Raw genomic sequence first — 16561 nt, 5'->3', positions numbered from 1 at the left:
ACGTACACATATAGTTTCTCAGAGAGTTCCTGAATGTTAAATATTTCAATAGTAAAAAAGTAAAGGAAAAACTCATAAGCTTTATTCATAGTTCAAATTCATTATTGAGACTTACTTTTCCCCAAAAGCTTTTCTCCAAAATTCTGCAGCATCTGCTTTAGTAATCCGAAATGTGTCTCCTTGAAAGAGTCCACTTGGAAAGATTCCTTTTAGCTCTGCCAGCATGTGGCTGAAGATGAGGGACAGTTTGGTTAGGTTTCGCCTACAAATGATCAGAAGTGCAATAATTAAACACAAAAAATTATTTTTATTTTAAATGCACCAAATTCACCATACAAGATGTATAATTAACATGAATATCAAAATACATTTAGAAAGAACCTCTTCAAATATTCTTTCTGGCCAGTATTATTCAAGGATATAAAAAAGTAGAGAAAAGAAATGCGCCGTTGAGAATATTTTTACATATTCAGTGATATTGTTGTCTTTGTTTAAAGAAGGGTTTTAGAAACTTTTTGTTCTAAGATCATACGAAAGATACAAATACAATGGAAGAAATACTGTTGCATTCACTGTCTCCACTTTTATCTCCTCCATTCAAACAGATACGAAGTAAACAAGAGAAAAAATTTAGTCATATATTTTAAAGCTCTAATCTTGAATTAATAAAGCTTAATAGCTAAGCATGAACATGGACAAATTCACTTTTTAAGGATGACAGGTAAGAGAATTCAACAAATAATAATCACTCTATCACAAAAGAAAAAAATGATAGGAAACCAATGTATTATTTCCTGCTTTGCAGGTGTATTTATCAAGTATATTTATCATCATATAACATATCTAAATAAAAGATAGTCTTAATAAAAAGAACTTTTTAAGTATCCAGACCTAATAAATGTCTCCTTTCACTAAATCAGACCTTAAAGAGATAAATTTTACCCAAACTCCTCTTCCTTTACCAAAAATGAGATGCTAACATCCAAACCACACAAAAATTTCTACGTAGTGCATATGCTACTGTTAACAATTAGTTAATTCTGTTCTCACAACCTGTTTAATGGATATGATTATAAAGATGTCACACAGGCCAGGAGTGGTGCCTCACGCCTGTAATCCCAGCACTACAGGAGGCTGAGGCAGGCGGATCACTTGCAGTCAGGAGTTCAAGAGCAGCCTGGCAAACATGGTGAAACCCTGTCTCTACTAAAAAATACAAAAATTAGCTGGGCATGGTGGTGTGTGCCTATAACCTCAGCTACTTGGGAGGGCTGAGGCAGGAGAATCCCTTGAACCCGGGAGGTAGAGGTTGCAGTGAGCTGACATTGTGTCACTGCCCTCCAGCCTGGGTGACAGAGCGAGACTCCATCTCAAAAAAAAAAAAAAAAAAACAGGATACACATGATATAGATACTATTACACTAAACAAGCTACTGAATACATGTGTCTATTTTTCCTTGTCCCAATAATTTGTATTTATGTACTCAAAAGTTTATTCTTGTTATACAAATGTACTATAAAAATTCAAGGCAAATCGTGATCAATTACTGATTGCCTAACAATCCTCTACTAGGAATAGATTTTTCTTAATGCTATACTGGAAGGTCACCATCAGTGCTATCTTTGTCCTTCGTGGATAAAATGCAGCACCAAATTATACAAGTCTCTATATCCATGACTTGTTCGAAAAATGCTATTGAAATCTTTTTTTGGCCAGGTGCGGTGGTTCACGCCTGCAATCCCAAAATTTTGGGAAGTCGAGGCAGGTGGATCACCTGAGGTCAGGAGTTTGAGACTAGCCTGGCCATTTCTACTAAAAATACAAAAATTAGCCGGGCATGGTGGTGGTGCATGCCTGTAATCCCAGCTACTTAAGAAGCTGAGGCAGAGGTTGCAGTGAGTTAAGATCACGCCACTGCACTCCAGCCTGGGCGACAGAGTGAGACTCAGTCTTTTTTTTTTAAGCACTTATCCAATCTTTAAAGTCCATTAACTGTTTTTTTCTTTCCTAGCACTTTGAGATCCTTTGATTATTGTTTAATAGAACTTCTACCATTTATCAAAGAGAAAATAGACATGATCAAGAATATATCACAAATGGAATATGAAACAGGTAACTTGAAAGAAACCCTGCAAAGCACAAGTTAATCCCAATGAATTTACTTTCCAGTGTTCAGCAGGACCCTAGACTGCACAATCAGCAGCTTGAGGCTCAGACGTCGACATCTACCTAACATTCTGTCAAGCAGTAATCCTTCAACTAGATTACTGAGAACCTACTGTGTGTGTGAAGAACTACGCTAAACAGTACAGCGGGATAATGAATGAGACGACAGAAAAAATAAATATGTATCACACTTTTGAGGTTATACCAGAGCTCTTTCTGAAGCAAACAGGTTTGAATTTTACTTCTTCCTGAACATCTTTCCTTGGGTTTTGCAGTATTGTCTTCTCTTGGTTCTCCTACTTCCTTCTGTTGTTTCTTGGCTTTTCTCCCCCATCATCTTAAGAATTTGCTCTCTGCTATTTTCAGTTCTTTCTCTGTGTACTCTCTTCTCTTCCTTTGCAATCTTAGGGCTTTAAAAGCTACTTAGCAAACGATGCCCAAATCTTAGGCCTTGGTAGTTTTTCCAACTATCTACTCTACCACATTTTTCCGCCACTCGAATGCTAGCACCTCAAAGCAACATGTTCAGAATTAAACTAATCTTTCTTAAATCTGCTCTTTCTTCGTATTCTTTACTTCTGTATTTAATGACAACACCACCTTACTTCCCACAGGTTCAAAACCTGAAGAATCTTCTTAGCTTCTTTCATTTACCTTGTTCTCCATATCTAATTAGTCAATTTGTTGCCAATCTGTGGTCATTCCTACCTTCGATTTACGTGGTACTGGCCTAATGTAAACTCCTTGGTAATAATTAAAATTAAAATTCCAGTCTTGGAATTCTGTGTCTTCAGCGTCTCTTCCTATGCATGTACAATCCTTATGACATTTAACTGCCTTTTGACGAAGGGAAAAAATAAACAATCAATTTTCACAGCCAATGGGATAAAATCCAAACTCAGCTTGGATTTTAAGGCTTTCCATTGACCTGGACCTAACCTTTCTAACTAACTTCTGAGTTCTTCACTAGTATGTTCTAGCCAAACCAAGTACTTCACCTTTTCTTACACCTGCCACTCTTCTTTGTTTCTCGGTCTCTGCCTGTTTCTCTGGTCTGAAATAAGACCCAGTTTAAATGTCATTTCTTTAAGAGCAAGCTAGACATAATAAAATACTCAACAACCCCAGCATTTTCTCTGCAGTTCTCTTACACCATCTGAACCCATTCTGCACTATAGCTATCTGTGTACACAATGGCTAAATCTATTTCTGACTTGTATTTATATCCCTCCGGGCCAGGCAAATGGCAGAAATTTCTAATGATCAATATACCTTCAGAAAACCTTTGAGTGCCCACTATGTGTGAGGCTGGGGGTGAATACGACAACGAACAAAATAAAATTCTTGCTTTTATGACATGTACATTCCCACGAGAGTGTATCAGATGGTAGGAGAAAACTGCTGTGAGGAGGAATAACACAGAGTATGAGAAGTCATGCAGGGTTGCTGTTCAGGGAGGGTAGTCTTAGAGACTTTATCGAGTGTTGCTTTTTAAGCTGAGTCTGAAGTGAATATAGGCAGTGGGTCTTGGAAAAACTGGACCATGCTGGCATCTTTGGTTCTTAAAATCATTTTCTACCAAAAATCTACCAGGTACCTAGCACTATGTTGGATCAAAGATAAAATATGCATACCAAAATAACAAGACACAGAAAGCATTTTTATTTTGTGAAGTAAGCCACACACAAAAAAAGTTATTGACCACAAAGATGTAATGGCACCAGGTACCTAAGAGCAGTTCAAAGTGCTGACTGCAACAGTTACGGGAAATCAATTTAAGACATTTTCCTACTCAAGAATGCATCCCTTCAAAAAGCCTGCTCACATTTCTTAAAACCACCAGAGATGTCCACTCTAAGCATCATACTTCTTAAAAGGAAATAATGAATTTACAAAAGTCCATGAGTCAGAGCATTTTGTAATCAATATGAAGCTATGGTTCAGTGTCTACAGTATATGGGGCAGAATTCAATCAGCAGAATCTGTCTTAACATGTAAAAAGAATGAGGCATGATATAGACATTTGAGTTTACATGGTAAGCAATACTTTAAAAAATTCTGTCAGCAGTTACCTCAACTCATACAATGTGTTCTAACGATTCTCCAAAGATCCACAAAGGAACACAACTGTTCAATTTTTTGTAAATGGCCTGACGACAGAACTTTTCTTTTTTCAGTTCTAGTAGCAGCAAGCAGTACAGGCTTTTCTTTAACACAGTAACACAGTGCTGGGGAAGGAAGTCATTCACCTTCTAATGCCTTCAGCTCTAACCATCTACATCTACTTAACTGCAAATTCTACTCTACAGCTTCCATCTTCCTCTTCTCTTTTCCTCTCACAACTTCCTCATAATCAAATGCTGATTCTGCATGCAGCATCTTTTTTTTTTTTTTTTTTTTTAAATTCAAGATTGGTATCAGTTCTTTTCTCTCTACCTCAGGGCCTACCTTCAATGCCAATGTACCTTCGTGCCTCAGGCCCAAAGCAATGTTATGCATTTTCCTGTGTATAATTTCACATAATAAAGAAGTAAGATTTACATATCACCAATACACAAGTATATTAAAAATTAAATGAGCAATTATAGCTATTGTTTTAGCTTCAACAGTAAAACTATAAATACAACTTCATAGGACTCACAATCACCATCTTAAGCAAGACAGGAGTTGAAAAGTGGCCTTTATATGAATGATGAGGTAAACAGAAAAATCTCTCAAACTATTTTGTTTCTACATAGAATACTGAAAAAGTTATCTTGTAACTCTTGCTCAAAAGGTACTTTGAGGAGAAAAGAGGAAATAGGAAAACAAACACAGTATGAGGAGATAAATTAATTCCTTCTATTAAAAATGCATGTATTAACATTTAAGACAAGTAAACTGCAGCCTCAACCTCCCAGACTCAAGCAATCCTTTCGCCTCAGCCTCCTGAATAGCTGAACCCACAGGCCACTATGCCTGACTAATTTTTCTTCTTTTTTCTTCTTTGAGACGAAGTCTCACTCTGTCACCCAAGCTGGTGTGCAGTGTCACTTCTTGGCTCACTGCAACCTGTGCCTTCCAGGTTCAAGCAATTCTCCTGTCTCAGCCTCCCCAGTAGCTGGGACTACAGGCACATACCACCATGCCCGGCTAATTTTGTATTTTTAGTAGAGACGGAGTTTCTCCATGTTGGTCAGGCTGGTCTCAAACTTCCGACCTTAGATGATCCACCCGCCTCAACCTCCCAAAGTGCTGGGATTACAGGCGTGAGCCACCGCGCCTGCCCTAATTGCCCACCATGCCTGGCTGATTTTTGTATTTTTTGTAGAGACGGGGTTTCACCATATTGGTCAGGCTGGTCTCAAACTCCTGATCTCAGGTGATCCACCTGCCTTGGCTTTCCAAAGTGCTGGGATTACAGATGTCAGCTACCGCACCCAGCCACTTTTTCTATTTTTTTGTGTGTGATGGGGGTCTCACTATATTGCCCAGGCTGGTCTCCAACTCCTGGGCTCAAGCGATCCTCATACCTTAGCAGAAGTAGCTTTTTAACATATATTTTCTGTCTGCAGATAATTTAAAAGAATTTATGTCTTATGGAATTTAAATGAACAGTTAACTGTATAAACCCTATACAGGGCCAGAAAAATTAACTTAATCTGCTAAACTAGTATTATCTATTCTAAAACAGAGATTTCCCAAATCTCAGATTATTAGAATTATTTTACTTGAACAACATTATTGTTCTGAAGAACACAGAAATATCAAAAATCATCCCACCTACTTCAAAATAGTCTCTTAAAAATGGTTTAAAGACTCGAAAAAGTTTATATGATATTTAAAAAGAGAAGGAAACAAAACTTTCATTTTAAAAACAGTAATTTAGGCTGGGCACAGCAGCTCACACTTATAATCCTAGCTCTTTGAGGGGCTGAGGCCGGCAGATTGCTTGAATTCAGGAGTTTGAGACCAGTCTGTGCAATATAGTGTGACCCCTCAATCTAAACAAAAAATACAAAAATTAGCCAGGTATGGTGGTACGTGGGATGATAGCTTGAACCTGGCAAGTGGAGGGTGCAGTGAGCAGAGATCGCACCACTGCATTCCAGCCTGTGTGACGGAGCAAGACTGTCTCAAAAATAATAATAATAATAATAATAAACAAAGAAAAGTAATTAAGTAATTGTAGATTGGTATATGGTGGTTATAAAACTTTTTCAACTCTTCTGTAGGACTGAAAAATTTCCTAATAGGTTGGGCGTGGTGGCTCACGCCTGTAATCCCAGCACTTACGGGAGGCCAAGGTGGGCAGATCACTTGAGCTTACAAGTTCAAGACCAGCCTGGACAACATGGTGAAACTCCGTCTCTACAAAAAATACAAAAATCAGCCAGGCATGGTGGCATGAGCCTGTGGTCTCAGCTACTCAGGATGCTGAGGTGGGAGGATGGCTTGAGCCCTGGAGGTGGAGGTACAGTCAGCAGAGATCATGCCGCTGCATTCCAGCCTAGGCAAACTAAGAGAGACCCTGTCTCAAAAAAAGAAAGAAAGAAAGAAAGAAAAATCATAATAAAAGACTGGAGGTCAGGCGTAGGGACTCACACCTGTAATCCCAGCTCTTTGGGAGGCCAAGATGGGAGGATGGCTGAAGGCCAAGAGTTTCATACCAGCCTGGGCAACACAGCGAGACTGTCTCTAAAAACAAACAAAAAACACACTGAAGAAAACTCCCAGTAATTTACACATAAGTGTATTTTAACAATATTTGTAAATCAAATGATCCTATCGATCCCAAGAGGAAAATTCCAAGATGATTTAATACTTTTAATACAATGATTAACAAAAAAGCTGCAAAACATTATACAATACCATTACAGGGTTGCAAAATAGTCCCAAAATAAGGTTACAATTTTTGCCATTCAGTGATGGTATAGGCTTAAGACTCATACAGATGATGATAATTATACTGCTGAAGGGTAGCATGATCACTGCTTTTAAGTATTTCATTTACTGGTACTATTTCAGTGATAACTGCTGCTTTTCCTATCAGATAAACTCCAGAAACCTTATATACAAACACTAGTGTCATCTAAAGAATGCTGAGTGAGAACATACTGAGATGACATTTATAACTCAATAGCAGCATCCTCTGCTCACAGTAATCAGCTTTAAAAATAGATACAACGGAACTGCTTTCCACAAAGCCTCACAGGAAGTCAATGAAGTACTGTTTAACTCTTATTGACTTAAGCTGTTTAAAAAAAAAAAAAAAAAGAAAGATAGAAAACCATCACCTACAAAAGGAGTTCTTAGCCAATACATCTAAAAATAGCAATGGCCCTTTTTACTAAACACATATTGAGTGTATTTGATACTACAAACTCATGGTCCTGCTTTTGAAATTCCCAAGTTACACAGTAACAGATTACCACTAATCATCCAGAGCATTTCAACCTGTTTCACTGAATTCTAAAGGGGACACATCTAACTCACCAAGTAAATGGGAAGGCAGCAACCCACATGAGAGCCTCCAACACTCCCCTCATATGTCTATCAAACTAATCCTAAAACAGACTCAATCTCCTTACTCTCCCTATATGAAAATCTTTAATGATTCCCAATTACCACTTAAAAAGTTTGAACTGCTGACCTGATATATCAAAGCACTCACAATGTAGTCCTAATTCACCTTTCTAAACACCACCAATGTTCCACCAAACATTCTACACTCTCCAGGCTCTGTGCCTGTGGTGATGGTACTACATCAACAATACATGCTTCTCTCCATCTCCAGCAGTTAACATTAAGAGTTTACTAGGGATCAGATGCTTTACTAAGCTAAATAAAGTGCATTTAATTCTCATAATGCTTTGAAATAGGAATTACCAACCTTATCTTACAAATAAGAAACAAAGACTTAGTGACATTAAATAATTTGCCCAAGGTCACAAAGCTAGTAAGGGGCAGCGTAGGTCTATGAAATTCCAGAGCCAGGGCTCTTTGGTTATGACACATTTCCTTTCTGATGACTATGGTTACTAAATCCTGCCCATTCTTCAAAGTTCTCAAACGCTGCCTCCTTGGGGAGGACTCTCCAGTCTATATTTAACACCTACCCTCAGCTTCTGAACCCCCCACAGCAACTTGCTCATACTTTTCACAGGTTCCATCATGTTCTGCTTCATATTAATTGTCTTACTTCCCAATCTAGAAGACAACACCTTAAGGGCAGAGGCAGGGGAAGTATCTCTTACACACTTTATCCCCTGCAACCCTGGTCACACTGGGCACATAACAGGCATTCAACACATTTGTAGAACTGAACTGGAAAATATTACCTACTTTTGACAAACTTTTAATTTTAGAATAATTCTACATCTATGGAAAAGTTATAAAAGACTATGCAGGGAGTTCCCATAAACCCCAAATCCAGTTTCAGTTTCCCCTAATGTTACCATCTTATATTACTGTGGGGCATTCTTCAAAACTAAGAAACCAACAGTATGGTAGTACTAACTGAATGCCAGGCTATATCCAGGCTTCACCAGTTTTTTCCACTAATGTTTTTATCTATTCCAGGATCCAAGCAAGGATACCACTTTATATTTACTCATCCTATCTCCTTAGTTTCCTCTGGTCTGTAACAATTTCTTAGTCTTTCCTTGTTTTGCAGGACATTAATAGTTCTGAGTGCTGGTCAAGTATTTTAAAGGATGTCCCTCAGTGTGTCTGTTTTTCTGATATTTTGACTGGAATTACGAGTTTATGGAAAGAATAATACAGAGTGAAGTGCCCTTCTCAGCACATCAAGTCACAATATCTACATGGTATCACTGAAAATGTTCAACTCGATCACTTAGTGTTTGCATGTCATGATTCTGCAGGTGAAGCTATTAGTGAAAAATATTTACTTCTCCACACCTTTCTTAGATAATTTAAAACAAATCACTTATATAAGAGTCAATAATATTTTTAATGACTGTAATACATTCTCATTAAATCACAAATATTTTACACTAGTATCTTTAGTTTTCAGTGTGGTCAGAAAAAACAAAAATAGTTCAAAACAATCATTGTGAACATTTAGCAAGTGTTCACTAGCCACATTACTTCATGGTCCTGTTTAATCAGAGTTCTCTGTATTTCAAAATAACTTTTGAGTTCACTTAGCCCAAGCTCTGAAAGACAACTTTAATAAGTAGAATTACATGCACTGGAGCACTGCCCACAATTGAAAGCACATTAACCCTCAGTACTGGTTACTACTACTCCACACCAGTTCCTTAAAGATATATAGAAACACATCAGTAAGATAATGCTGAACTCTTCAAAACCTCTCATACCCTGTCCCTCAACAAATGACAACCACCACCAAGCACCTTTCAGAAGGCTGACGCAATCAACTTTAAAAAACATAGATGCAAATTATAAAGAGACAGCACTAGTAGAATCTAATCAAATATGTAGAAAGTCTATATCTAGTTACCATTAATTATTTAACTCCTGAGTATGTAACTGAGACATCAATTTCCATTTAAACATAGCATTTCCCTGAACAAATAAACACAGTAGCTAATACTAAGCTTTGCAAAACTTGAGAAAGAACATGGAATGTTCTCTGTCTGAATATAAGACTATTAAAAGGGACAAAAACTAGAGAAATCTTCAATAAATGTTTCATGAAAAAGAATCTAGAGGCCAGGCGCAGTGGCTCATGCCTGTAATCCTAGCACTTTGGGAGGCCGAGACGGGCAGCTCACCTGAGGTCAGGAGTTTGAGACCAGCCTAGCCAACATGGTGAAATCTCATCTCTACTAAAAATACAAAAAGGCATGATGGTGCACACCTCTAATCCCAGCTACTCCGGTAGCTGAGGCATCAGAATCGCTTGAACCTGGGAAGCAGAGGTTGCAGTGTCCCGCCTGGAGACTTTGCCTCCATTTAAAAAAAAAAAAGAAAAAAAAGTAGAGCTTTAACTGCCAATGTGCAAGAAAATACAAATGCAGTGGGGAGTCATTAAGGATTTGGGACTGGGGAGTGATATCTGATCATTTTAAGACAGAAAATGACATCAAATGCAAGGTGAATTAGAGAGGAAATCATAAAAGCAGAGAGATCAATCAGCATAGTAGTGCAGTAGAAAAGTAATGGGAGCCTGAGATAGAAAAGTAACAGGGGCAGTAAAATAAAGACAGATTTGAGAGAGACTGCAGCAGTAAAATCAAGAGTATGATCGAGTAAGAGAGGAGATAAACCTAGGGTATTACCAATAATATATTGGTAATAATATAAAGCTATTTTTTAAGGGCTTACTAAATATCAGGCACTTTACATATTTTGATATTTAATTAATTCTCACTTACAATCCCCTCAGATTCCAATATTATCCCCATTTTACAGATGAGAAAATTTAGGCATAAAGAAGCTAAGCCAACCAGCCTGGTCAACATAGTAAAACCCCACATCTACTAAAAATATAAAAATTAGCCAGGCGTGATGGCACATGCCTATAGTCCCAGCTACTCGGGAGGCTGAGGCAGGAGAACTGATTGAACCCAGGAGGTGGAGGTGGTGGTGACCTGAGATCATACCACTAAATCCAGCTTGAATGACAGAGTAACAGTCTGTCTCAAAAAAAGAAAAAGAAAAAAAAAAGAAGCTAAGCCAACAATCAATCCACACTCATCGTCACTACTCACTACATTATACAGTACTAACTCAATTAACGGGACATGAAAGAGGAAGTTGGTTTGCTATTGAAGAGGATACATTCAGTGTTCAGGTATTTTGAGTGTGGGAAAGATACTAACATGAGTATAACTAGCAGGCAGCTTGGGAAAACAGATTTGTGAATAATTTGTGTAAGATTTTTGGCATCTCTGGGAATGGAATGGTCCATTTGCTAGTTCCCTTGCACAAGATAATCAAGCTGAAATTGTTTCCCCCTTTCAGAAGGGTGTGGAGGTAAGTGAGATAGAATCGGAAGGATACAAAAGAACAGTATTACAGGTTTCTCCTATAAAAGGCAGAATAAATCCATATGACAGGTATTTGGAAATACAATTCACGTCCTAAATGAGCTATATTTATAAGAAAATGATGCCAATTTTTTAGTTGTTCTCACCTAAGGCAGAAACTAATGCCATCTCTTTGAGACCCAATCTTTGTTTCTCAGTATCTTCTATATAGGCCTGATAAAACACATTTAGTATCTTAGCACTTCAAAAATTCTCAATTCTGGGGAATTCTAACACCCATTCAGTGGTATCTATCATAATTCTCCCACCAGAAATATTTATATTTATATGGAACTTGAACATTAGAGCCACTATGCAAAAGCAAATAGTATTTACTGTGTTCACTAAATTCACATAAATTTAATAAATACTGTTTACTTCTGCATAGTGGCTCTAACATACAAGCAAATAAAATTTCAGTATTGTCAAAGGAGCAGAGGTATATTCAATAAATGGGGAAAAACATAAGAATAAATAATAAATGGGAGAAAAATCACAAATGCATCTTAAGCAGAATACAAGAAACTTAAAAAGCCACATAAGGCTACCAACTTACCCAGGCACAATAATTGGGCAAGAGAAAGAAAGAGCATCCAAACTGGAAGAGGAAGCCAAGCTATCTCTGTTTTGCCAATAATATGATCGCATACCTAAAAAAATTCCGAAGACTCCTCCAAAAGACAACTAGATTTGATAAGTGAATTCAGTTAAGGCTCAGCTTATGAAATCAACATACACAAGTCAGTAGCACTGCTATACATCAACAACGACCAACCTGAAAATCAAATCAAGAACTCAATCCCTTTTACAATAGCTGAGAGAAAAACAACACATAAAAACCAAGGAATACATTTAACCAAGGAGATGAAAGATCTCTACAAGGAGAACGACAAAACGCTGCTGAAAGAAATCACAGACTACACAAACAAATGGAAACACATCGTGTGCTCAGGGATTGGAAGAATCAGTATTGTGAAAATGATCATACTGCCCAAAGCAATCTATAGATTCAATGCAATTCTTAACAAAATACCCACATCATTTTTCACAGAATTGAAAGCAACAATCCTAAAATTCATATGGAACCAAAAAAGAGCCTGAAAAGCCAAAGCAATCCTAAACAGAAGTAACAAATCTAAAGGCACCACATTACCCAACATCAAATTATACTATTAAGGCTACAGTAACCAAAACAGTATGGTACAGGTATAAAGAAAGACACATAGACCAACTGAATGGTTTGCATCTGTCCCCACCTAAATCTCACGTTGAAATGTAATCCCCAGTGCTGGAAATGGGGCCTGGTGGGAGGTGACTGGATCATGAGGGCAGAGTTCTCTTAGCACTATCCCCACTTGGTACTATACAGTGATAGAGTTCTCAGGAGATCTGGTCCTTTGAAAGTTTGTAGCACCTCCTCCCGCATTCTTCCTTCTGCTTGGGCCATATGAGGAGCCTGCTCTGCCTTCACCTTCCGCCATGACTGTCAGTTTCCTGAGGCCTCCCCAGAAGCAGAAGCCACTATGCTTCCTGTACTGCCTGTAGATCCATGAGCCAGCTAAACCTCTTTCTTTATAAATTACAGTCTCAAGTCTTTTTGTTTTCCGTTGTGTTTTTCTGAGACGTAGTCTCACCTGTCGCCCACGCTGGAGTGCAATGGCACAATCTCGGCTCACTGCAACCTCTGCCACCCAGGTTCAAGTGATTCTCCTGCCTTAGCCTCCCGAGTAGCTGGGATTACAAGTGTGCACAACCACACCCGGCTAATTTTTTATATTTTTGGTAGAGACGGGGTTTCATCATGTTGGCCAGGGTGGTCTCGAACCCTTGACCTCAAGTGACTCGCCTGCCTTGGCCTCCAAAAGTGCTGGGGTTACAGGCATGAGCCACGGCACCCGGCCATAAGTATTTCTTTATAGCAGTTCAAGAATGGACTAATATACCAATGAAACAGAACAAAGAACCCAGAAATAAAGCCAAACACTTAAAACCAACTGATCTTTGAGAAAGCATACAAAAACATGAATTAGGGAAAGGACACACCCTATTTAATATATGGTGTTGGGAAAACTGGATATTCACATGTAGAAGAAGGAAAATGAATCCCTTTCACCACATAGAAAAATCAGCTCAAGATGTATTAAAGACTTGAATCTAAGACCTGAAACCACAAAAATTCTAGAAGAAAACCTAGGAAAAACTCTTCCGGACACTGACATAGGCAAAGAATTTATAACTAAAACCCCAAAAGCAAATGCAACAAAAACAAAAATAAATGGGGCCCAGAGAATGGGAGAAAATACGTGCAAGCAAAAAATGCATCTGACAAAGGACTAATACCCAGAATCTACGAGAAGCCCACATCAGCAAGGAAAACAACAACAAATAATCCCATCAAGAAGTGGGCAAATAACATGAATAGACATGCCTCTAAACAAGATATACAAATGGCCACAAACATATGAAAAAATGATCAACGTCACTAATCATCAGGGAAATACAAATTAAAACCACAATGAGATACCACCTTACCCCAGCCAGAGTGGCCATTATTTAAAAAATCAAAAGAACAATAGATGCTGACGTGTACACAGTGAAAGGGAATGTTTCATTTAGTTATTTGTTCATTTGAACAGGGGATGCTTATACACTGCTGGTGGTGAAGTAAATTAGCACCAGTACAACCTCTGTGGAAAATAGTATGCAGATTTCTCAAAGAACTAAATGTAGGTCTACCAGTTCAATCCAGCAATCCCACCACTGGGTATCTACCTAAAGGAAAAGAAGTCATTATATGAAAAAGACCTGCATGTATATGTTAATTATAGCACAATATGCACAACTGCAAGATATGGAGCCAACCTAAGTGCCTGCCAACTGATGAATGGATAAAGAAAATGTGATACATTAATATATACACCATGGAATACTACTCAGCCATAGAAAATAATGAAATAATGTCTTTTGCAGTAACTTGGAGATTGGATGGAACTGGAGGCCATTATTCTAAGTGAAGTAACTCAGGACTGGAAAACAAAATACCAAAGGTTCTCACTGATAAGTGGGAGCTAAGCTCTGGGTACATAAAGGCATACAGACTGGTCTAATGGACTTTATAGAGACTCAGAAGCAGGGAGGTAGGAGTGCAGTGAGGGATTAAAAAAAAAAAACAAACTACATACTGGGTACAACGTACACTATTCAGGTGATGGGTGCACCAAAAATCTCAGACTTCACTATATAATTCATTCATATAACCAAAACCTACCTGTATCCCTAAAGTTAACCAAAATTTTAAAAAAGAAAAATCTAAAAAAAAGGGCATCAACTTAAATCTATCATGATAAATCAGTAAAAATCTTCAAACTGTACAAATATGGCCAGGTGTGGTAGCTCACACCTATAATCCCAGCACTTCGGGAGTCCGAGGCGGGTGGATCATCTGAGGTCAGGAGTTCAAGACCAGCCTGGCCAACATGGTGAAACTCTCTCTCTACTGAAAAAAACAAAAATTAGCAGGGTGTAGTGGTGGATTCCTGTAACCCCAGCTACTCGGGAGGCTGAGGCAGGAGAATCGCCTCCCAGGAGGCGGAGGTTGCAGTGAGTCCAGATCACGCCACTGCACTCCAGCCCAGGCGACAGAGCGAGACTCCGTCCAAAAAAAGAATGTACAAATACTATCAAGTAGAATGGAAGCTTAACATACAGATGGTACCGCGACAACAAAATGCAATGGATTCTATTTCAATAACGTTCATTAATTTATTCAATCCATAAATACTGAGTGCCTACTAGATGGCAGGCATTATTTTTACACGTATCCGCGAGGTGCAGTGGCTCATGCCTATAATCCCAGCACTTTGGGAGGCCGAGGCAGGAGGACTGCTTGAGCCCAGGAGTTCAAGACCAGCCTGGGCAACACAGTAAAACCCTGTCTCTACTTACTATTATTATTATTTTTAAAGTATAAATTAAGGGGAAATGGGCCATTTTAAACCCTGAATAAAACAGTAACCATTAAATAGGTGTCAAAATCCCTTCTCCATCATTCATATACAGACATACATTCATGTGTTCATAAGTACAAACATTAAGCTGTGATTGTATTATAGAATTTTGCTAAATGTACCCTGCAAAAGCAAACTCTTATCTTCTACAAACTGTTCACAAATACAGGAAGAGAAATAACTCATTTTGATTACTTCCATAATGAGACAAACATCATGAAAAAATTTGTATGTACTAGCCTGACTTACCAATATAGATGGAAAAAGTCCTAAATGATTACTAGAATCCAGAGAAATAGTAAAACATATATTTTTATATAATTGTTAAGTATATATATATTACAGACTAGAATGTATCCAAGGATGGTTTAACTTTGCAAATTTAAGAACAATTCACTGCAATAACATAATACAGGGAAAAAACATATAACCATCTCATACTGCCAACAGCTTTTCATCTCCATCTTAGTTGAGTTGTTACCTTAGTCCAAGCCATCATGATCTCACCTGGATTACCAAATTTGGCCAACTGATCTTTTTGTTCTTTCTGGATTGCTTAGCGAAGAGCTAATTAGGATCCGGGGCTCCTGGCTCCTCCCTCCCTCTGGCCAGTAGTTTCTCCAAAGCACCTTCCCGAAGCCCCACACAGTCTCTAGGTACCAAGGCACTAGTTCTCAGCAACTCCTGTAAAGTCAGTACCCAGACTCACAATCCTGAACCTCACTTATCACACTCAATCCCATAAAGAAGGTTAGGGGAGGGCAGGTAGAATCCTTTCATGGAGCCCAGTCTAATGGTACATCCACCCATGCCCCAATCCAAGCACGCCACTTCACAGGACACCAAGAGAATAGGAGAACTGTACACCTGCTCCTCCTTCTACCCATGAGTTCCAGTCTAAATGATGTCACTGATGCTCACCATGAATCTACTGAGAACAAGTTCTCAAAAAATACTCGCAGCCAGACATAGTAGCTCACGCCTGTAATCCCAGCACTTTGTGAGGCTGAGGCAGGAGGATCACCTGAAGTCAGGATTTTGAGACCAGTCTGGCCAACATGACAAAACCCCGATCTACTAAAAATGCAAAAATTAGCTGGGCGTGCTGGTGCACGCCTGTAATCCCAGCTACTCAGGAGGCTGAGGCTGCCGTGAGCCAAGACGCACCACTGCATTCCAGCCTGGGAGACAGGATGAGACTCCATCTCCAAACAAACAAACAAACAAACAAAAAGCTCACCATCTGACAAGGTTTTGGTCAACATGAGCCACATATACAGCAGTGGTCCTGTAATATTATAATACCATATTTTTACTGCACCTTTTCTATGTTTACATGTTAAGATATATACTTACCATTGTGTTACAATTGTCTGCAGTACTCACTA

At 38.5% G+C, this 16561-nt stretch overlaps 1 protein-coding gene across 1 annotated transcript in view; it reads right to left on the bottom strand.

Annotated features, from left to right (window-relative positions):
- Positions 1-16561, bottom strand: part of CBL (Cbl proto-oncogene) — a 106909-nt gene that overhangs the window by 36899 nt on the left and 53449 nt on the right. The window contains exon 3 of the mRNA XM_025355619.1: positions 116-262. Coding sequence (XP_025211404.1) covers positions 116-262 — 147 coding nt within the window. The remainder of the gene's footprint in view (positions 1-115; positions 263-16561) is intronic.

Source organism: Theropithecus gelada, chromosome 14 (assembly GCF_003255815.1).
Source record: "Theropithecus gelada isolate Dixy chromosome 14, Tgel_1.0, whole genome shotgun sequence".
In the NCBI taxonomy this organism is placed as follows: domain Eukaryota; kingdom Metazoa; phylum Chordata; class Mammalia; order Primates; family Cercopithecidae; genus Theropithecus; species Theropithecus gelada.
Note: the sequence above shows the minus strand (reverse complement) of the source record. Positions and strands in the feature narration are given on the sequence as shown.